This window comes from Madurella fahalii, assembly GCF_045866475.1.
Source record: "Madurella fahalii IFM 68171 DNA, scaffold_6, whole genome shotgun sequence".
Taxonomy (NCBI): Eukaryota; Fungi; Ascomycota; class Sordariomycetes; order Sordariales; genus Madurella; species Madurella fahalii.
The window spans coordinates 1717581-1738985 of record NW_027263976.1 but is presented as its reverse complement, the minus strand read 5'-3'; the positions used below and the strand labels follow the sequence as shown (position 1 = coordinate 1738985).

Sequence of the window (21405 nt, the reverse complement as noted above, 5' to 3'; positions counted from 1 at the left end):
GGGGAGGGGGTGGGTGTCCTTAGAGCCGTACCACATAATGCTACCCTACCATGGTCAGCGTGCTGCGGCGATGCGGTGCGGCCAAGCGGCACCTTCTGACGATGGCATTCGTACCTGGCCCGATGTGCCAGCTATGTGGACCGAAGGATTGGGACGGGACAATGCGAGGCACGCCATTGTTGATTCACAGGAGGAGACTGAGACGTCCTCGACCAGCCACCTTGTTGCGAGGAGTAGCACTATTTGCCAAGATCATGCCAGGGTCCCACGACGCTCCAACATTTTCGGAATAGGAAAGGTTTCAAAGCCAATTCTTACGAGAGAGCGTCCTTAAAGGGATTAAGGAAGCTTCGCAATTCCTACTACTAATCGCAGGAGGTAACTAAGGTATGGTACAAATACACGGCACAGGCGCTTTAGCACACGATTAATATTAATGAGCCAACGCCGTTAAATTCCAGATTCTAGATTCTTAAAACCACCATGCTACTACTTACTACTTATACACGAGCCGTTCCGTTTGCGTACCCGGAATGTTGAGTTTGTAAACTGTCGAGAGGCAGCGCACTAACATTCGCCCACTTCCCCATAGAATGCTGGTCCTCGAGCTTGTAGTACTCGTTGATATTTTCAGTGCTGCTCCCCTCCTTCTGCCGCGAGCCCTGGGACCGCTTTGTAGACTTCTTGCTGGGCCCACGGTTGCTGGTGCGGTTCGAAGTAGAGAGCAGAGACGTGAGGCGCGTGTACCAACCGGACTCCGCGATGAAACCGGCCCAGAAGGCCTTCACGGCGGGGACGCAACCGGCAGCGATGACGATGGCGGTCTCGAGAAGACTGCAAGGAAAGTGGTGTTAGTTTCCATAATCGCATTTCTAATATGGTGGGGACGAGGTGGGCTAAGTTCATGTAGGTAGGTAGGTAGTCGCCGGACTGAGACTTACGTTAGCACCATTGCGAGCTCGATGTCCGTGGGCTTGCCCGACGCGGCATCAAATTTGTATTTCATGGAGATGGCGGAGCCGACAACAGCGCTGAAGGGAGAAACAGGTGTTAGTGTTAAATAAGAAGTGATAATGAAAATAAGACCGAGCCTGAAGGAGCCATGAGAGCCTCCGGAATGGTATCGTAGCTGTGACTTACATGATACCGATCAAAAACACAACCGCCAGACCGATTTTCTTATCCAACGAGAGTTGCAGCTGGAGGATGAACGGGATCGGCAGAATAAAGATGATGACATCGGCCGCAAGTCCAAGCGGGGCAATGACATAACCCGCCAAAGAACTGGCATCGGTGCATCGCGATACGTAGCTCAAGAAGACGGTCATGTCGTCGTCGAGCGAGGGCGGCTTGCAGATGACGGCGTTGTAGATGTCAGCCGCAATGATGCCAAAACCCAGGACGACGATGGTGATGATGGATACTACGCGGATGCAGCGGTAGATCCCGAATATGCGTATCAGGAGCACAAGCACTGGGAGTTTCGCCGTCCACGTGGAGAGGCCGGAGAGGAAGATTTGAGTTTCGGCATACTGTTTGTTGTGAACATGTTAGCTTGTTGTACTTCTTAAGGTGGAGGGGGCAAAACGAAAGCTTTGCTTACCACGGCCATCCGACGGATTGCTGGCCTTGGGTCCAACTCGGACGCGAAACCTCTGATTTGCACTGGCGTTTATGAGTTCTATTAGTCCTCGCTGCGCTCAGGTCCGAGAGTACCTAGCAAGAAGAAGGCGGGAAGGGGCTGACGAACACTGATCCAACTCATAGAAGAGTCCAAAACTCGCAGCCAGGAAAAGAACCGCAATGACAGAGAGGTCTAAAACACGATTAGCTGCGCCCGTGCGAGGGCCTCAACCCAGGGAGCCGGGTCTTACAGTCATCGGGCTGGAGCTTCCTGGTCTGGTGAAAGTTGGCCGCGAGACGGACCGTGACGATTCCGGCCGTGAAAACGGATAAGGTTATCCCGGCGGCCAGGAAGCCGCCGGCAGTCATACTAGAAGAAGCTGTAGTACTCATGGTGAAGCTGAAGGGAAGAGTCGTGATCGCTGATCGGCAACTGTTTACGCGAGGCTACACGCCGAATATGTCACTCTAGACGTGAGTCTCGGATGAGGTCGAGTGCATGCAGCAAGGCAAGAATTTTAAGCTTCGACTTCTGATGATAAGAGTCGGCGAGAGCACGCTTGAACTCAACGTTCGATGAAACCAAAAGGTCCAGCTGTGCCTCCCTGACGGCGTTGAGCGGCGAGAGTCAAAACACTCCTGGACTCGGATGGGGGGTGGAGGGGGGAGGAAGCGGGATGGCCAGAATAGGAGGAACGGAATGGGACATCATATCGTGACTGACTGAACTGACTGACTGGCGAGCCCCCCTCTACGAAGCTGGCTGAGGTGTAGCCACCCGTCTTTTCCTCTCTGTCAGCTTGGAGTCTACGCCGCCCTCTCACACCTCGATAAACTTCATCGCCGCGGGGAATATGCCTCAATTCCTCGGACCCGTCTGCTCGTTATCTTAGTTAAGCGCCTCGGCTACAGCGGTCTAGCCACGGCGCAGCTCGTCGTGCCTTTTTCCTACATCTGCAGTTTGCCTGTTTGCCTCCAGGCCGTGCCCAGAAAGTGAAGTGTCAGCGATGGGCGAGCCAATGAACAAGGTGGTCGAGGCTTGGAAGCATGTTGGGACCGTGTGTGAATGCAGGCCCCACCACGTACTGTCCCGCCTCTGGGTCTGGGTGCTAACATGTCACCCTTGTTGGTCGGGAAAAATCGGTACTGGTCTGCATGACATGGCGGAGAACTAGCCAGTAGATCAGAGGTAGTATTGCATCGCATGGCATCGCATCGCATCCCACCGCATCGCATCCCATCCCATTGCTTAGTTCCAATCATCAACCGGTTGCTTGGAGCGCATGTAGGATGATGTAGCACAACATACTATTGAGCCGGCTGCGTTGTCCTTTGGGGGCCTCACCAAGTGAAAAGTTCCACACTATTGGATTGGCTTCGGTGACTAAAGGGTTTGGCGTAAGAGCTACTCGTTCCAGCCCCCCGCGTTGCCGCTTACCAACGACTCAGGGTGACATGCATTGGCGTCGCCGCACCCTAGAGCCCCGTGTTAATATTGAGCGCTCCTCGTGCGAATCACCATCAGAGCCATCAACCATCTCATTCGCCTTCCCTGAGAGCACCATGGTGTCGGCCAATAGCATGATCCAAGCCTTGCGGGCGTCTATCCCCGCCGGCAACCTCTATGTGAGAGGTAGCGCAGGGTATGAAACGGTGAATAACGGGTACCTGTCCGGCTTGGAGAGCGACCTCAAGCCTCTGCTCATCTTCCAGCCCGCCAGCGTCGCAGAGGTCGTCACCTTCGTAAAAGTCATCAAGCCCTTTGCCGAGCATATCCCCTTCGCCATCCGTGGCGCTGGGCAGCAACCTCTCCCCGGTTGCGCCAATATTGACGATGGCATTACCTTGGACCTGGCCCTGCTCAACAGCATCACCCTCACGAACAACAATTCCGTTGTCCAGCTCGGAGCCGGCGTGCGCTGGGGCGCAGTCTATGAAACGCTGGATCCCCTGGGTCTCAGCGTGACCGGCAGCCGAAGCGCAGCAGGTGGTGTCGGAGGGTTGGCACTGGCAGGTTCGTCCGTCACTGTGCCAGTCTTGACACGCCCCTCAGAATCCTCTCTAACTAGGCCTCTGCAGGCGGTCTGTCTTTCTTCTCCAGCAGCCAAGGCTTCATCTGCGACAACGTCGTCAACTTCCAAGTCGTTCTCAGCTCCGGCAAGGTCGTCAACGCCAACGCCAACGAGAATGCCGACCTCTGGGTCGCCCTCCGCGGCGGCGGTAACAACCTCGGTATCATCACGCGCTTCGACTTCCGGACCTTCGAGCAAGGACTACTGTGGGGCGGTAACGTCTTCTACTTTGGAGACAGCTTCCCTGGCCAGATCGAGGCTCTGGTCACCGAGCTTACCAAGCCCAATGCGACGGACTTGACGCACTTGATGATCAGCATCGGCTACTCGGCCGCCATGGCCGCTGCGTTCGGTGTCCCCATCATGTGCTTGAACCAGCCGTACTACACTGAGGCTGTCGAGAACCCCCCCATCCTTGAGCCCTTTACGAATATAACCCCGCAGGTCGACGCACTCAACTCTATGGCGTTGAAGTCTGTCGCGGCCGCGGCGTCGGAGCAAACCTCAGCCGGCCAGTCCCAAGTCAGGTACGAGCACATTCGCGTATCCCGGGAGCTCATCGTTGGCTCGGTCTAATCAACCCTGTCTCTCTCTCTACCTAGGGCTGCATACATCAACATGGCAGTCAAGGCCGACGTAGCCACCCTGCAGGCCATCAGCGAAATCTACAAGGCCGCCCTTCCGCCCGTCTATGGCGTCGCCGGTGCCACGTTCTCACTCACCTTGCAGCCCTTCCCCGTCTCGCTTCTGGCCAAGTCGGATGCCGCCGGAGGCAACGTGTTAGGCCTGCACGCCGCGGACGGCCCCATCGTCTCGGTTCTGCTTCTCTCGTACTGGACAGACAGGGCCGACGACGCTGCCGTGATCTCCTTCATGGAGAGCGCACTGGCGGAGATGCGGGCGGACGCGACGGCCAAAGGCACGATTATTCCGTACATCTACATGAACTACGCCTTTACTGGGCAGGATGTGATCAACTCGTACGGGCCTGCAAACAAGGCGAAGTTGCAGGCGGCGAGCAAGAAGTACGATCCCATCGGACTGTTCCAGAAGGGAGTCCCGGGCGGGTTCAAGCTGTTCGACTAGACTGGCAAAAACCAAACCGGGAAGCGGGAGAGGGGAGATGCGACGCGGATGTTTACGCGCATAGAGAATTCTTCCGTGATTAACGACCCGTAATGATCTTGGATGTTTCTCGTAGATCTCTCCGTATAGATGAACATGAATCGTTTGCCTTCGAAGCCTATCAGCTTAATGGACTGGTTAAGCTCAGGGATACTGACATTGCAACCCCCTTCCATAATACAGGCAGGCAACGAGTACAGGATGTTCAAAATAATCACCTGAGCACCTTAGCTAAGGTAAGTAGCACTGGACTCATGGTAACCTAGATGTCGGGTGGATTTCAGGCGGGGTAGAACCTGGCCTTCAGCACCTTTACAAAGATTAAGGGTGACTTTGGAAATCCGCATAATTCATTAGTAGTTTATTTATGACGGCGAGTGAGTGTTCTGGAATCGAATTGATTGCTACTGCTAGCCAAGTGATCATAAACAGGGACAGCTCGCTCAAGTCAATGATTGAGCAGCTCACATCTCTCAAGTTCCCCACGACCGACTACACCCGCAAGGAAATCCCTATCACGCTGACGAACATCGCTCTCGACCTCTACCAACCCTCGGAATGGAGGGGATCAAGATGTTGCATTGTAGTGTCTCGCTGTGCATCTGGCTGGTGTATTATTTGGTGCTTCAAAGGTATAGTTGAAAATGATTGATAATCCAACATTTGAATCCGGAACCCGTGTAGCCGGTGATTGGTAGCCTGGCGTTGAAACAGAGACTGGTAAAGCTGCAAGCGGTGGCGACAGTCTCGAAGCAAAGTAACCGAGGCACACATTGAGGTATCATGTTCAGACGATCCGAGATTCCCCACGTTACCATGGGAGGTCCGGCAGGTTGAGCCCTATCCTCCGACAGCGCGTAGTTTTGTCAGCCTGCCGATGTACAGTACATAGCAGTGGAGGATGGGGGCCAAGGCGCGAGCATAGGTAAAACCGCCTTGCCTCTCGATGAGATCAGGGATGTGTTGAAGGACCCCGAGGGCCGATGACCACGCGCCAAACAACTTACCTAAGGTATTAACCTACTATAATTACTCGCTAATAAACATGGCTACCGTCAAGGCATCCAAGTGCCGGTTCAGTGAGACACACGAATCATGCTCACTGCACTGGACTTGGCCAAAATCTGACTCATCTCCCATGCGCGATCAGTAACAATCCCTGTCTCTGCATGTGAAAACCGCGCAGCGTAGATGTAAGGCCCGGGGCCCGCTTATTAAGGTTGCAATACCACTGCAGGGCTTGATGAGATAGATCTCCGATCAACTATACTATGGAACACAAGTACCCCGCGGCAAGTTAGGGTACACGTACCTTTGTGGGTCGCTTTGCCGCACGGAGCAGTAATATCAGGCATCCTTCGAACCATTCCGCTAGACCAGTGTAGCGCCGCGAGCCTGCAGAGAGGTTGGGTGGTGGGGTGGAGAGTTCGGCTGCCCAGTCTTGTAAATGGGAATCCGTGGCAGGTTCTGTACAGATACAACCACAGACGCATCTTGGTGCAGTCCATCACCAATACCCGTGCTACTTCAATGCTCCGCAATAATTGCGAGACGAGCCCGAGGCGGTGGCGCCGCTTTCCACTCCGGGCCCGGGGAGCTGCATGTGTGCGGAGACGAGATACTACGTAGTAACTGTAAGGCCAAGATTCAATATTCTAAATAATATGAAAGGTGATGATGTTCTCTTACCGTTATCCCGTGACCCGTGCCTAAGCGCCGCTCCATCGTTCTCTACCTGTCGCTTTGTACCATCCATTTACGAGTCCTATTGAGGTAATTGGGTATCTCCGAAGCTTCGATCAAGAAAAATGTTTCCCATCTTGCTTCTGTTAGCCAGGCTGGGCTGCGTCGTGCATGCAGCGTCATCGCCCTACCAATACGCATCCGTTATCGACAACTACGAGGGAGAGTATGGCGAAGTGGTCCAGAGGGACGTGTGCGTCATCGGAGGAGGGGCCAGTGGTGTGCATGCTGCCGTCTCACTGCTGGACCTGAACAAGACGGTGGTGGTGGTTGAACGCAAGGACCGCCTTGGAGGTAATACCCTCACCTACATAGACCCAGGCACGAACATTCCCATCGACGTTGGCGTCGTCGTATTCCAGCCGCTCCCTGCTGTCCTGCGCTTCTTCGACAAATTCAACGTGTCACTGGTCAACACTTCTACTGTGACGCTCAACGTGCCAGGACAACCTGCCAACCTCTCGGTTCCGGCCCCCCTGTACCAGACAATCCCCTCATTCACCGACTTGCGGGACGGATCTGAAACTACCATCGGGCAGGATGGTGTCGCCATCGGGGAGGCCCTGGCTGGGTTGGCGGCCGTCATTGCCAAATATGCCTACATCTTGGATGGTTTCCAGGCTCTTCCCGATCCGGTGCCGGAGGACCTCATCATGCCTTTTGGGGACTTTATGACCAAGTACAACCTCACGGCCGCAATCCCCATCGTCTTCAGAATTGCCCAGGGCTTAGGAAGCCTACTGCAGCTGTCGACCCTGTACGTAATCAAGTACTTTAACCTCGGCGACGTTGTCGCCCTCAGCGAAGGGTACCTCACGCAAGCTCAGGGGAACAACTCATTGCTGTACACCCGGGCCACGGAGTACCTAGGAGCTCAAAATATCCTGTTCGAGTCCACCGTCATCTCCGCCAACCGCCAAAACGCAGCGTCAGGCCGTCCTGAGCTCCTCGTCTCCACGCCCGGTGGTGTCAGGTTGCTCTCCTGCGGCCAGATCGTCCTGACCATCCCGCCCACTCTTGCAAACCTCGATGGATGGGACCTGACCGCCGAGGAGCACGCCGTCTTCTCCCAGTTCAATGGCGCCACAGGCTACTGGACGGGCCTGGTCAAGGGCGTGGGGCTGAACCAAACAGTAGCCTACCGGAACGCGGCATCCGGCACGCCCTTCCACCTCCCGGTGCTGCCAGCGCTGTACGATGTGGCCGCGGTGGGTGTGGTCGACGACGTGTGGTGGATCAAGGTCGGCGCCGACACGTCCACCCTGCCCGACGCGCAGATCCAGGCCTATGCCATCCGGGAGGTGCAGACGCTGCAGGCGGCTCAGAACGTGCCTGTCACGGAGCCCGAGTGGCTGATTTTTGACTCGCACTCGCCGTTCATGATGCAGGCCAAGCCTGAGGCAATCAGGGCGGGCTTCTACAAGAAGTTGGTCGCGCTGCAGGGCGGTCTGGGAGGGACCATGTTCTACAGCGGAGCGGCGTTCCATACACATTATAGTGGGTATCTGTGGCGGTATAACGAGGATGTATTAATTCCCAAGATGATGGGGCGAAGCTGCCGATAATGATTGAATACTTGGGTTAGTAGCAGGCACACATACCTACCTAGTGAGAATGAACATTCGTTCTATAGCGAGCTTAGCTCAATGTAGCAAGTTTAGTATCAGAGAAGAAGAAGTGGAATTATCTGAAAATGACCTTGGCATAATTCCTACTAATTAGTATCCCTCTTGGTAAGCAAACATCGATGATCGGGGATACGCCCTTTGTGACCTGCTCTTCCGGGTCCTGGGGGCTGCAACGTCGCGTAGTCACGCGCAGCCGAGTGATGGCTGGAACAGTCGTTTTGTGAGTATCACGAAGTGAGGATTTTGTGGGACGACCCAAAAAATAGGTACTCACCGCTCCCGCTCAACAGCGACGGGGCCGCGGTCCAATCGACCGGCCGTCGCCGGAACAATCGATGATCGACGCAACTACCTGAGGGTAGTTACAAAGACAACAACCGATCGCGAGAGGGGCTACGTGGCCTGCAAACGAGTTTGTTTGCGAACAAGGAGGATACTAAATACAAGAACCAATCCGGCCTCTCCGACAATGTGAAGGAAGGACAGGACACCCTCGGCCCAGCCCGGGTCTGGGAACTTGCAGCGCGGTGTGTCCCCGGTAGTTACGAGGATACGGAGCGAAAGCTACGATACGACTAACGCTTGCGAAGAGTCGTTAGGCCGACCGCGGAGCGTTGGCGGAGTTGCGGCCCCGGCTCGCACCGCGGGCCCGGGTTACTGTACGATCGTTGTGCTGTCACCTCTCTCGTTGAAGTTTGGGTCCCAGTTGCTTTTCCATACACTAACAAACCCAATTGTGGAACATGTGATCAGTTTTTGCCGGGATCTGTTTGCAACCTGGCGCTGGTCCCCCACATCGGCTGGATTCTGTATCCTTGGCGCACAAAGTGTTGTACAAAGAGTGAGGTGGTGCCGAGACAATCCACGGTTTTCCCCCTAACATCCGCTTGTGCTCCGCGGGGCCGTGTCGTTGAGTGTAGCATCGATACGGCATAATCAGTTTATGGGCATTCTGCTGAGCTGCAGCCCGAATGGTCGAGACCATCCTCGGCTCATTGTGCAGAATAGCTTGTTTTTCTGGGTGGAGAGAGCTAAGTCTAGCTAAGCATTGGGATGCACCAAAGCATTCGCTGGGCAATGTCTCGGCGCGTCTTGGCAGCAGCTGAGCTTCCGACAACACACAGGCCATTGCTTGACCATCTTGGACCGTCTATGTTGATGTGTCCGCCTCATGAGGCCAACCGTGGTCGGACTGTCCGGAGTGTAACCAAAAGACAAATCCCCTTTCCCCGAAAGCCGCGGGCGCACCCACCGAATGAAGGCGGGAGCTGAACAGGCTCAAAAAGCTCCGCCATGCGCCAAGCGTGAGACATCGAGTCAATGACAGCATACCTTGGGAAGACTGCTTCCAACGCCGTTGCTGATCGTACCGCAGAGCATCCGGCCTGAGCGGAAAGGGCTGGCGCGAATCGAGCGGATACAGAGCTGGAGAAGAAGTACGACCGTGTGTAAGCTGGTGGTTGCACATCGCGACGCTTTGGAAGGCTTCCAAATAGTTAAATAGGTTAAGGGTTACGAGTCGGAACGAGAAGCAGGCCCGGGTGGCTTGAGCGCTAAGTTATCGTTAGCTTCTTTCATAGCAGACCATTCGACCCACCATGACCGCATCGCCGCCACTTGCTTGCTGCCAAGTCCGTGCGGCAAGGCGGGAACAGTGGGAGGAAAAAGAACGGAGGCAGCTTCACGGGCTGTACTCCGGGCTCTTGCTTATAAGATTGTTCCTGGATACCGCTTCTCCCCGACAATGGCGGTCCTGTTCGTATCATTGTCGTTCCCACACAGTTCCGGAGACCGCTCGGGAAGTTCGCGTCGCTCTCCCCCCTCTTGTTGGTCGTCGCTGCAGGCGACTCCCGGTCCTCCGCCTGTTGTTTTCCCGCCCATTCCCGTCCTTTGGCCAAAATTTTGGACTGCAGGTTCTCTCCGGTTCACTTGGTACAGTACCAAACCTTGCCCAGGTCCGAGGCCGGGGCACGACTGAAAAAGCTTTTTCCACCTGCCTTGCTGGCCCAATCGGACTGGAACCCGAGATCAGGCCTGTGCCGGGTCTGCGCGCAGTTTTTTTTTTTTTTTTTTTTTTTTTTTGCTGACACACGACTGCACCGGCGCGTAGGCGCGCTTCCTTTATGTATCGATTTCTGTCCCGTGTCCAGATCCGATCCAGGGGACAAACAACGAGAGCGACACTGGGCAACGGGCGTTTGGTCGGTGAGGATTGAGTGTTTCCCCTCTCTGGTGACGTCGTCATACATCTCCAGAATTCCTGGCTGAGAGCACCAATCACGACCCGACCCCGAGCCACTCGCCTAGACAGGGCGCATTGCCGGCTCCGCCAGCCGGCAACCTCCCCCCCCCCCCCCCTCCGGTACCCTCCCCGCCTCCCCAAACGATAAGCCATGGCTTGGGATCATCTCTCCATCACCTCACCACACCTGGTCTACATCATCTTGGGAGGGTTCACCTCCCTGTTCATGCTATGCTCGTCCGTCATCAAGGAGCGCATGTACATTGGCGAGGCCACTGTAGCCACACTCTGCGGTGTGATATTCGGGCCCCATGCCGCCAACCTCATCAACCCGGAAGAATGGGGCAGCGTCGACATTGTCACCATTGAGTTCTCGCGCCTCGTCCTGGTCGTGCAGTGCTTCGCCGTCGGAGTTGAACTGCCCAAGTATTACATGGAAAAGCACTGGAAATCCGTCGCCTTCCTGCTCGTCCCCGTCATGACGTTCGGCTGGCTGATCACAAGCCTGTTTATCTGGTGGATGGTCGAGCCCCTGAACTGGCTCGAGAGCCTGGTGGTGGCCGCCTGCGTCACGGCTACAGACCCAGTCCTCGCCTCGTCGGTCGTCGGCAAGGGCAAGTTTGCCAAGCGGGTGCCGAAGCATCTGCGCGACCTGCTCTCGGCAGAGTCGGGCTGCAACGACGGCATGGCGTTCCCCTTTATCTACCTGTCGCTGTATCTCATCCTGGACAGGCAGAATGCCAGGGACGTCTCGTTCCACTGGATCGTATACACGGTGCTGTACGAGTGCGTCTTCGGTGCCGTCTTTGGCTTCATAATCGGCTACCTCGCCCGACACGGCATCAAGTACGCCGAGGAGCACGACCTGATCGATCGCGAGAGCTTCCTGGTCTTCTACTTCGTCCTAGCCCTCTTCTGTGCCGGATCCGGCAGCATCCTTGCCGTGGACGATCTCTTGGTGGGATTCGCTGCCGGCGTCGGCTTCTCCAACGATGGCTGGTTTACGCAGAAGACCGAGGAGTCTCACGTCTCCAACGTGATTGACCTGCTGCTCAACCTAGCGTACTTTGTCTATTTTGGTACCATTATCCCGTGGGAGGCCTTCAACGACCACCGTCTGGGTCTGTACGCCTGGAGATTGGTCGTTCTCGCCATCTTCGTCATCCTCTTCCGCCGGATCCCCATCATGATGGCTCTGAAGCCCTTCATCCCCGACGTAAAAACCTGGCGCGAGGCCCTCTTTGCTGGTCATTTCGGCCCCATTGGTGTCGGTGCCATTTTCGTTGCCATGCTGGCGCGGGCCGAGTTGGAAACCGGACACCCGGTTCCCGCAGCGGAGCTTCCGCCCGAGGGTTCCGAGAACTACACGCTGATCGTGCTAGTCTGGCCTATTGTAGCCTTCATGGTTGTCGCTTCAATCCTTGTCCACGGCTCTTCGATTGCCGTGTTCACGCTGGGTAAACATATCAACACTCTTACCATCACCATGTCCTACACGCAGGCCACTGAGGATGGGCCGAGTTGGATGAACCGTCTGCCACGCATTTCGTCGCAATCGCGCTCTCAAGCCAGGGCAATGTCTGACACGGAAGCCGAGGAGCTCAAGATGCCCGAGTTTCCCCCCGGGACTCTGCCGCCTGTCGGCATCCCTGGACATTTCCTGCGGCGCGTGAAGGACGACGACAATACCCGACAGGGAAGTCGAAGTTCATCATTGGCGGCTCGACGACGGAAGAAGAAGTGGGATGACGGCATTGGCCCTGGAGGGCCCATCAGCCAATCGGCCATCTTCCCCCAACGCCGTAGCCAGACCGGCCCGCTGTCGCCCACACAGCCGCCGAGTAGCACTGACCAGCCAGGGACGAACCTAGAACCCGATCAGTCCTCGTCCGAGGAGGCCTCCGCGAAATCTGCCTCCGCCGAGTCGCCCGCAACTCCAGCCCGAGAGGTTACGGAGACTACGGGCCCTATCGAGGTTTACGACGAGGGCGATCATATCATCGTCGAAAACCGAGACGGCGATGTGCTGGCAGTCGTCCCGTCCAACAGCGGGAGCCTTTCTGAACAAACCAAGGATCTTGCATCGAAGCTCAAATCGGAAGCTGGGCCCTCTGGCTGGAACTACGACGCTCTGAAGAGGAGGGTCATGGATTGGTGCGAAGGGGAAATGGCAAAGAGAAAGGGCAAGGACAAGTCGCAGAGGAAGGGTGAGCCGGCCCGGGCCTACCAATTCGGCAATACGGTATGTCTTTGCCCGTCCCGATTCTCTGTTGCCCGGAGCCGAACTAACGCAGTGCGCAGATCATTGTGGAAAACGAAGACGGTGATGTCGTCAAGAAGTATGACTTACCGGCGCGGAAGAGTGAACCTGATCCTGTGAGCCAAGGTTTGAAGTACATGGGAATGGGTTTATTTTCCAGGGCTGCCGACAAGCCAGGCGCAGCTGCCGGGCCATCGACGGAGGGCCAGGGCGGCGAGTCCGCGGGACCCAAACCAAGGAAGAAGAGCGCCGCGGGCGAACAAGAGGAGGAAGACGATAAGCATATCCGCTTCACCATTGGCGGCGTCGGAAAGCGGATGACCAAGGAGGATTTCATCATGGAAATGCAGAAGTTGGACAAGACGACTAGGCGCGACATCATTGACAAGTCCAGCGCCTCGCAAACCGTCAAGACGCTCGCGAAGCAGGATCCGCAACCACAGCCGAGCCGGCCCTTGGCCCAGACAACGATCAGCCGGAAGGATCATGCCCTCGTTGTTGGTTCGAGCCAGGGCCAACCAGCTACACAAGCAGGTGAGGCAGGTGAGGCAGGCGGGGCGTCGTCGTCGTCGTCGTCCTCTAGGCCGCCTTCTCGAAGACAGTCAACAGCGTTAGAGACGGGGGTGGAGGCGGAGACGGAGGCGGAGGCGGAAGGAGAGGCAGGAGCGGGGGCGGGGGTAGAGATGGAGACAGAAGTGGAGCGCAGACGTAGACTGGCGGTTCTGAAGGGTGTCGGCAAATCCAGCGAAGAAGTGGGCGAGGCGGGCGAGACGGCCGCCGAACGCCGCCGAAGGGAGGCTGCGCTCGGCATGGCCTCACCCGCCTCAGAAGAGGATAGCGATGATGACGACACGCCTAGAGTGCCGCCATCCAAGCGGGCCATTCGATTTGCGGACGCGCCCGATAGGGAGAGGAGATAACTTTGATTAACAAGCAGGTTGTTTGGCTAGCGGGAGTTCAGAGTTGGGGTAATTCTGGTCGTTTCGGGAGCAGTGTAATGGAGGAGGTCATGTGTCGTAATGCATTCATAGCGGAGGACGGGGCGGCGTCAGATAGATGTGCTATCATGAGGCATACCGTAGAGCGACCACGACAACGTCTTATTAATCGCTGATTCTCTTCATGCTCCATCCTGCGTCGCTTGTGGCGGGTTGCAAATGGTCAAACCGCGACAGTGGGAGAAGGGGGTTGACGCAGGACCATAACACGCCATTGGCCCGCTTGAATCTCGGGGGCCCACACCTGCATTAAACCCAACATAGCTTAGCGGCTTTGCAAAGCCGTCATGGCTCCTTATCCGAGAAAAAAGACGTGAACGGCGCAAAGCCGTTCTGGCGAAACCTGAAATCCTCGATCCATCACTCTAATCATCCACGAGCATCGCAACAGCAGATCCAGCAATCGTTCTCTGCCGAAAAAGACGAATCCTGCATAAATCAATCACCTCCATCGTCACACACACACACACATACACATACACACACAGACACATCCGCCAAAATGGTGCAACTCGTGGAAGTAGAAGACGAGCATTTCCAGCAGCCGCAGCCTGGCCCTGAGGAGGAGGACGATGACTTTACTGATACTGGTGCGTCACAACTCCATATCCGCCGTCCAATTCTCGATTCACATCCCTTCCACACCCCCCTCTGCCCTCCTCCCTCCCTGCTCCTCCTCCCCTTGCCATTCCGAAAGAGAGAAGGAATCCGACTGACCGTTTTGTTTTACTGCTCAACCAGACTCGGAGATCTCGACCGACTCCAACTACGACCCGACCGAGGACTCGCTCGCCGAGCGGCTCCAGGCGCTCGTCGACATGGTGCCGGCGTCGGCGCGCGGCTGGATCAGCCACAAGTGCGAGCGCACCACGTCGGCCGTCAAGTCGGCCCTCTTCTTCGCCGGCCGCGCCGCCTGGACCGTCTCGGTCAGCGCCCTCCTCGTAGGCGTCCCTTTTGCCCTCGCCTGGGGCGAGGAGCAGAGCATCCAGGCCATGGAGCAGGAGCAGCGCATGCGCGAGCTAGGCAGCGAGATGCTGACCGCTGGCGAAGGCGGCCTGACCAGCGAGCAGATTGCTGGCGCGATTGGCGGCGCCAAGGCCGAGGCGAGGCCTGCGCTTTGAGTTTTGAGTGAGCGCTGGTTCAGAGGGAGGACGGTGAGAAGGGGTGAGGGGTGAGAGAGAGAGAGAGAGAGAGAGAGAGAGAGAGAGAGAGAGAGAGAGAGAGAGAGAGAGAGAGAGAGAGAGAGAGAGAGAAGTGTGGTGATGGCTGGTCGTCGTGAATCATTCCCCGGTTCTCGATATGGATAGAGATAGTGGGTTTGACCAGCCACCCGTTACATCACAGGACGGATCGTGTGTGGGCGGATGGCCGTCAGGACGAGCGGTGGAGCGGTCTCATCATCTCATGGTATCATCGAGCTTCCCAAACCATACACTGACTTACCGGCATCTGACATACAGAGCCAACCAACGGATCGGAAAGAAGGGGCGCTCCCGCCACTCAACGCCACACACCGTCACACACACACTCTCTCACTCACTCACTCACTCTCTGTCCCATGTATACTATCAATCATTGGACCTCGTGCACAGCTAGCTCTTCTTCTAAAGGGCGATAGGGTCATCGAGACACCCTCCACATGTCGTAATACTCACATTTCGCATGGGTTGTCATTATAGAAGCTCAAACGGCGGGTGGGACCCAAGGAAAAATTTTCTGTTTTAGTCATGTATCATGCCACAGTTATCATCTCAGCTTCGTGCCTTAACTTTTTGCTTTGCCACACGTGCTCTGCCTACTTACGGATTTGTGTACGAACTTTGGCCGAAACGTAGAGAATAATGAAGTAAACAAGGCGCGGCTTCTTGGCAGCTGGATTTCCTATAGAGCCCCCCGAGGACTCTGACAGCTAAGCGGCAGAAAGTCGAGAAATTTTATGTATGTACAATGAAATTTATTGTCACCTTTCAAGGACGCTATTTTGTACATGTAGAAGCTAGCTATCTAGATTGGCCGGGCCCCCGCCCAACCCACTTGCGTGCCAGCTTTGCACACAAGCCCTACCACTTGTCTCCCTTCTCATCCCTCCCATCTCATCTCTACCACCAACACATAGTAGAGCACTTCCTCCTCCCCTCACTGGGCCCCAAGGCCGAGAATAATTCCAGACAAAGTAATGAAAAATGCTGAGAAGCCGTCACAGCGAGATGATGGTATCATGGAGCACAGAAAAATGAACGGGGTGTTAAACGAAGATGCAAAGTTTTGCGTGGCCCCCCGACCAGGATCGGGGAGAGAGAAGGAATCATGCCAAGATCTAGTAACGAAAGGATGATAAGGTGTCGTGAATAAGGGAATATGTGTCCGTAAGGTAAGTTAAGTGTGTAGGTAGTAGTAAAAAAGGGATCCTAAACCCCCGAAAAGGAAATGGAATGGTCGCCAGACCACGCAACGATGCCATAGCTCGCCGATTAAATATTTGAGGGTCCGTAGCCGGGCCCGTAGAAGACAATATGATTAGTGTCCGAAGTCGCTATGAGTCTGGTGGGCTTCCTCGAGGACTGCAGTGCTTCGTCAGCATTTCACTCATTCTAGCTAGGTCAAGCATGGCGACAGCAACTTACTATGCAGAATGCTCATTTGTCCGGCCCTGTCCTCGCAGGCGATCTGCAATCCGCTGCCACCCACAAAGTCCAGGACGACACTGTTCGGCAGCTCCTGCAGCTCAACATCGGGAGCATAAGGAGCCTTAAAGTCGCTCATATGGTAGCGCTTGACAAGGCCCGCCTGTTGTCTGTCCTTGCCCGGAGCAACGGTGGGCATCATGGCCGTGCCCTGGACGGCACTGAGGATCAAAAACCCTTGGCTGTCAAGGCAGATGCTCCGGCGCTTCCACAAGAGGTTGTCCGGGAACTGAACATTGACGTCGCCCATAAATGCAACGATGCTGGGTGGGGACTGCGCTGCGTTGCTGCTCGACGCAGCCTCAACCTCAGCAGCATCTTCCTCGGCCACCGTGGGCGGGCTTGACGGTGCGGTGTTCTTTCTGCTGACTGTGAGCGTATTCGAGAGGCGCCGCATAAACCGGGAAGCGCGGCCGCCCTTGTCCTGGTTAGGACTGGAGGGGCCAGATTTCTTGCCAATGCTCCTTACTTCGCCCTCTGATTCGGTGCCTGCATCCGCCGTACGCGCAGGCGACAGCACTGTAGCACCGTTGGCGGAAAGGACAGGGCTGGCTTGCTCTATCGACGAACGGCGACTGCTGATGCTTAGGCGTCGGGTCAAGGAGATAGTCTGATGCACCGAAGGCGGACGAGACGGGGACCGCGACGGGGTAGGGATCGCAGGAGATGCGAGGTTCGTTGGCGCCGGGGACAGTGATAGGCCGAGATTGTCCGTAGACGGTGACTTCGCGCCCATGAGAGAGCCCCCACGGTCCTTGATGAAGTCCTTGACAACAGAGAGAGATGACCGTCGCCGAGGGCGAGGCCCCTCGACACCGTGCTTAGCCTCGTCGGCCGCCGCTTCTTTGTCCGGACCCTGTGATTGTGACCGGCTCTCCTTTGATAGCCGTCGCTCTAACAGAGACTGTTTCGCCTGAGAGGCAAACTCCTGCTCAGCAAGACGCACCGAAAGAGCACTGGAAGGCCTCACAGGACTCTGCGAGATGGTACGACACTGAAGATCCACCACTAACGGCGACTGCTTGAGATCGAGAGGTCCATAGTCCGCCGAGTCCCCCTTGGGTTCTGGAGCTTTTGGAAATGGGTGGTTGGGGTCCCGAACGATGCGCGCCTTCACTTGAATAGATTCAGGCCTGCCTCGAGGAGGCATGCCCCCTTCGAACATGGAAAGGCGGTTCACCAAGGACCCGGACCTGTCGCGTCTCGCGGACCGGGTGGTCTCGGGAGAAGATTCCATAGACTCTGGTGGAGTAGGAGTCGGTCCCCTGGTTAGTGAGCTGGCCCTGTCGACCACCGATGGCGATCTGGATGGCTCCCGGGTGCTGGCCTTGCGAACGGCGAAGAAAGTCGATGAAGGACGTTCCTTCGGTGTGGCTGCTTCCCCAGGGCCAGGGCTGCCCGAGAGCTTCTCCAATGCCTTGATGCGCTGCGAGATGCTCGAGCCCAACTTGGCGCTCTTGGGCCTCAGGTCGGCCGCTGCCTGCTGCTGGGAGAGCCTATTCAAGTAAGCAGCACCGGACGAGACCGATCTGGCTGCGCCCGCCTGCGCTTCGCCGGTGGCCAAGAGAGAGCTGCGGACTGGATTAGATACAGCTCTTGCAAAGCCCGGTCTCTCCAATCCACCGGGAGGTTTCTTCGAAGCCGGGTCAGTAGGGAAAAGCGGGTTGATGGGCGACTTTGACACGGTTATTGGCGTCGCCTGTTGCACGGTTGCCGACTGCAGCTCGTCCATAAGGCCGTCGTTTTCCAGAATGCTGATAACCGACCGTCGTTTGTCTTGTTCGGGAGCATCAAGGTTCGTTCGGATGGGCTCAGGGATCTTTCGATGCGACATTTTGGGTTCTGCAGCACCGTCCTCGACACCCTCGCCGGCACGGGGACCGTTATCCTTCTCGGGGACAGGCGGGGCTGCTTCTGTAATAGACCACGAATCCACGTCTGTGGTATGGGCGGTGATGGGTGGAATCACTTGGTCGGCAGTAGCTGCGGGAGACTTCGCCTCCTGGGTCGAGAACTTCGAAAGAGGAATCCGGACCTGGGGCGAAGATGGGGCTTCCCGTTCAGCGGGATTAGTAGTCTCTGCCTCCGACGTATCGACTACCACAGCTGGCGTTGCATCGCTTGCGTCTTCCTCTGGACTTGGTAACGATTGAGGAATAGCACCGTCCGGCGGACGCTGCTGGGCTGCGGACTCCTTGGGTTCCGTACAACACTGGTCCTCTGCCATACCCGCCTCATGTGCTGCTAAAGCAACGGTCTCCTTTGGTTGTCCATTATCCGCCCCGGATCCGGTGCCGTCGACGGATTCTTCGGACTGCAGGATCCCGGTTTGCACCGTTGATGCCGGTTGCGTGTCGTCGTCAATTGCCTCTTTTACGCTTGGGTCGTCATCCTTGGCGAGAACAGTCTCATCGGTCGACTCAGATAACGATGAGGCCTGCGTAGACTCACCAATATCCGAAGCGGCTAGAGGTGACGCAGGATGAGAATCTGTGTGTGTGTCAACCGACGCGTGGTCTGTACCGGTTTCCGCCTCGACTCCGGAGCCGGCCTTGAGGTTTGCGGGGCGGTCGCCATGTTGGCCATTGATCTCAAGAGGCGCGTCCTCCACTGGCGGCTCAATCTCGTCCGGGAGGCCTGAGGTGCAGGGCTCGGACGGGATCCGGATAGCGGGCAAATCAAGTGTTGGCTGCAGACTCATCATTTTCTTTTTCTCCCTCAGCTTCATGGCTTTCAGAAGACGCGCTTTTTCGGGGGTCATGATGTTTGGCTTGCTGGGGGGTGGGGCCATGGCAGGCATGTTGATCTTGAGCGGAGACGTCGTGGCGACCGGGGGCGGGACCCCACTGCTTGTGTGCGGTCGGGCGAGTTCGTTGTCCGACTGCTTCGAGTCAGGTCCGGATGCTGGCTGCAGGAATGGATCTTCTGCCTCCTCTTTCACTGGGGATTCCGCTCCTTCTTCATCCTGTTCCTGAGAACGGCCCTTTTTTGAGCCCTTGGACAGCGACTTTAGCCCGGCAGGCACCGTCGAAACAGGTCGGTGAGCAGCGCCGCCAGCAGAAGACCGCGGACGTCCACCAATATCTGCCGAAGGCCTTGGGCCAAGTTTCACCCGTGGTTTTGCATACTGGTACGAAGAGGTCAGATGCAGGTCGTACCGCGCTGACTGTGTTGACAGGCGCCCGGGAGCATCATCAAACGACTTTGCCGGCGACGAAGGTCTAGGAACGCCGGTGAAAGTGGGCGGGTCTAATTGGTTAGCAAACCGGGAGGCTTCAGGCGAGTTGGCGAGGTCCGCGTTCAACTTTACGGGACGCTCAGAGGTTGGTGGCGCGCCCGAGTCCAGTCGCTCTTCTTCCTTGACAATCGACTGGCGTTTCCTCTCCCGCTCTTCCTCTTCCTCTTCCTCGGCAATTTCCATCAACCGTCTCCGACGCAACGAGCTCGTCGACGACGACGTCGAGCCGGATGCCGCGTGCAGCGAACAAGCAGCTGAGAGCTTCGTGTCCTTGAGTTCCTTTGAATCAGTGATCTCAAAGGTCGTGTCGTGAGGTGAGAATCGGTCGCAAACGGCATTGAAGTGGACAGTCACCCGTGCTGTGCGCATTTTGGATGAGCATCCCTACCATCGAAAAACCAACAGGACTCGAGGAGCGAGCGGGACGGTAAAACTAACCTTGGATCAATCTGGAGCAGCCCTCGGGCAGGTACTTGATGATAACATTCCGACGTCTATACCTAAGGAACCCATAGAGCGGCGATTTCTCCTCGTACTGCGCGATGTTGTTGCGTATCTCGACGATGCCACCATTGCCGCGGCCTAGCAGCTCGACCTCGTCGCGGCTAGCGTACTTGAGCAGGAACCTGTAGGACCAAACGGTCAGCACCGGATGCTGGGTTGCGCCCGTGGCAATCCAATCGCGTGACGACCACCAAAGGCGACGGAAAGCGACAGCTCGGGGACATACCACCCTCCTGGCTCCGCGACAGCGGTCTCGTGTGCCTCCTTGACCTGCGGGTCGTCCAAGCCATTCAACGACATCTCCGATTACCGCCTTCCAGCCAGCCCGGCCTATCTATCGGCGACCGCAGGTTAAGACGGATGATTTGTGGATAGATGGTTTGGCGCGGCGGAAGGCTGCCGATACCGGTTCAGGGACAGTAGGCGAGGCTGAACCCAGAGGCTACATGGAGCAATTGGCCGGTCGAGGAGCTTGGGAGCGGCCCGGTCGAGGCGCGCAAGAACATGGAACAGGATTCGCACGAGGGGTTGCAGCAGATCTCTCAGGCTGGTATCAAAGGTCGGGCCACGGGCCAGGCGCACTTCAGAACGGTAGAGCTCCGGGCTTGTCCGTGGTTAAACGTTGTCCAAGAATGGCACAACCAAAACCTAAACGCAGAATAAACAGACAAACGAGAGCAAACTTGATGAAGGTGAAACGAATGGAACAAGGAGCGTAAGCAGGTCGGGTCGGATTCGGTAGCGTTGGCGTTGGCGGATGGGAGGCACAGCAAAAGGCCGTACCGTCTTGTCCTCAAGATGCACCTGCTCGCCAACAAACGAAAGGGGAACCGAACGGTCGGAAAATAACCATGGGGCCGAGTTAATGAGGGGATGGATGCATCCGAAAGGAGGTGGAAGATACCCGCTAATAATTACCAGTTCGCGCTTCTCCCAAGTGAGATATTTTATGTGACTGCTATTGGCCGGAGGGGAGAAGCCATGGCTTGGAGCAAGGGTCCCTGAGGGAGTGGGGTGGTGCTGCAGTGCAGTGGGAGGTGACCAGGAACACGGAGGAAACTCAGCAAAAGGCGATGTGCCTCGCGGTTTCGGTTTGGATTCTGGAGTCTGAGCTGTTGCCACGATGCTGGCGCTCCGAGACCGATCGAACATCAGTTTTGAATTTTTCTGGTGCCAGACTCACAGCAGGCTCTTTTCACTTCATCCTGGCCATTCTCGGAGTTTGAGCTTCTCCACCTCCTCTCGATCTCCAATCTCTCTTCATGGAGTTTCTTACAGGAACGGGGCA

At 56.5% G+C, this 21405-nt stretch overlaps 6 protein-coding genes across 6 annotated transcripts; 4 read left to right on the top strand and 2 right to left on the bottom strand.

Annotated features, from left to right (window-relative positions):
* Nucleotides 1-500: 500 nt before the first annotated feature.
* Nucleotides 501-2016, bottom strand: MFIFM68171_10542 (uncharacterized protein; the record flags this gene model as incomplete). Its single annotated transcript, XM_071065961.1, has 6 exons — nucleotides 501-834; nucleotides 942-1031; nucleotides 1141-1532; nucleotides 1604-1665; nucleotides 1751-1816; nucleotides 1875-2016. The coding sequence occupies 6 exons, from the start codon at nucleotides 2014-2016 to the stop codon at nucleotides 501-503; spliced, it is 1086 nt and encodes a 361-aa protein (XP_070922062.1).
* Nucleotides 2017-3186: 1170 nt separating this feature from the next.
* MFIFM68171_10541 (uncharacterized protein) lies at nucleotides 3187-4781 on the top strand (the record flags this gene model as incomplete). Its single annotated transcript, XM_071065960.1, has 3 exons — nucleotides 3187-3637; nucleotides 3703-4222; nucleotides 4298-4781. The coding sequence occupies 3 exons, from the start codon at nucleotides 3187-3189 to the stop codon at nucleotides 4779-4781; spliced, it is 1455 nt and encodes a 484-aa protein (XP_070922061.1).
* A 1847-nt stretch (nucleotides 4782-6628) lies between these two features.
* On the top strand, nucleotides 6629-8128 carry MFIFM68171_10540 (uncharacterized protein; the record flags this gene model as incomplete). The annotated part of the gene is made up of 1 exon (XM_071065959.1): nucleotides 6629-8128. One exon carries the CDS (start codon nucleotides 6629-6631, stop codon nucleotides 8126-8128), a length of 1500 nt encoding a protein of 499 aa, XP_070922060.1.
* Nucleotides 8129-10584: 2456 nt separating this feature from the next.
* On the top strand, nucleotides 10585-13613 carry CNH1 (Na+/H+ antiporter; the record flags this gene model as incomplete). Its single annotated transcript, XM_071065958.1, has 2 exons — nucleotides 10585-12675; nucleotides 12735-13613. 2 exons carry the CDS (start codon nucleotides 10585-10587, stop codon nucleotides 13611-13613), a joined length of 2970 nt encoding a protein of 989 aa, XP_070922059.1.
* Nucleotides 13614-14193: 580 nt separating this feature from the next.
* On the top strand, nucleotides 14194-14812 carry MFIFM68171_10538 (uncharacterized protein; the record flags this gene model as incomplete). The annotated part of the gene is made up of 2 exons (XM_071065957.1): nucleotides 14194-14281; nucleotides 14433-14812. 2 exons carry the CDS (start codon nucleotides 14194-14196, stop codon nucleotides 14810-14812), a joined length of 468 nt encoding a protein of 155 aa, XP_070922058.1.
* Nucleotides 14813-16208: 1396 nt separating this feature from the next.
* Nucleotides 16209-20417, bottom strand: MFIFM68171_10537 (uncharacterized protein; the record flags this gene model as incomplete). Its single annotated transcript, XM_071065956.1, has 4 exons — nucleotides 16209-16252; nucleotides 16316-19972; nucleotides 20052-20239; nucleotides 20344-20417. The coding sequence occupies 4 exons, from the start codon at nucleotides 20415-20417 to the stop codon at nucleotides 16209-16211; spliced, it is 3963 nt and encodes a 1320-aa protein (XP_070922057.1).
* Between the last annotated feature and the right edge of the window lie 988 nt (nucleotides 20418-21405).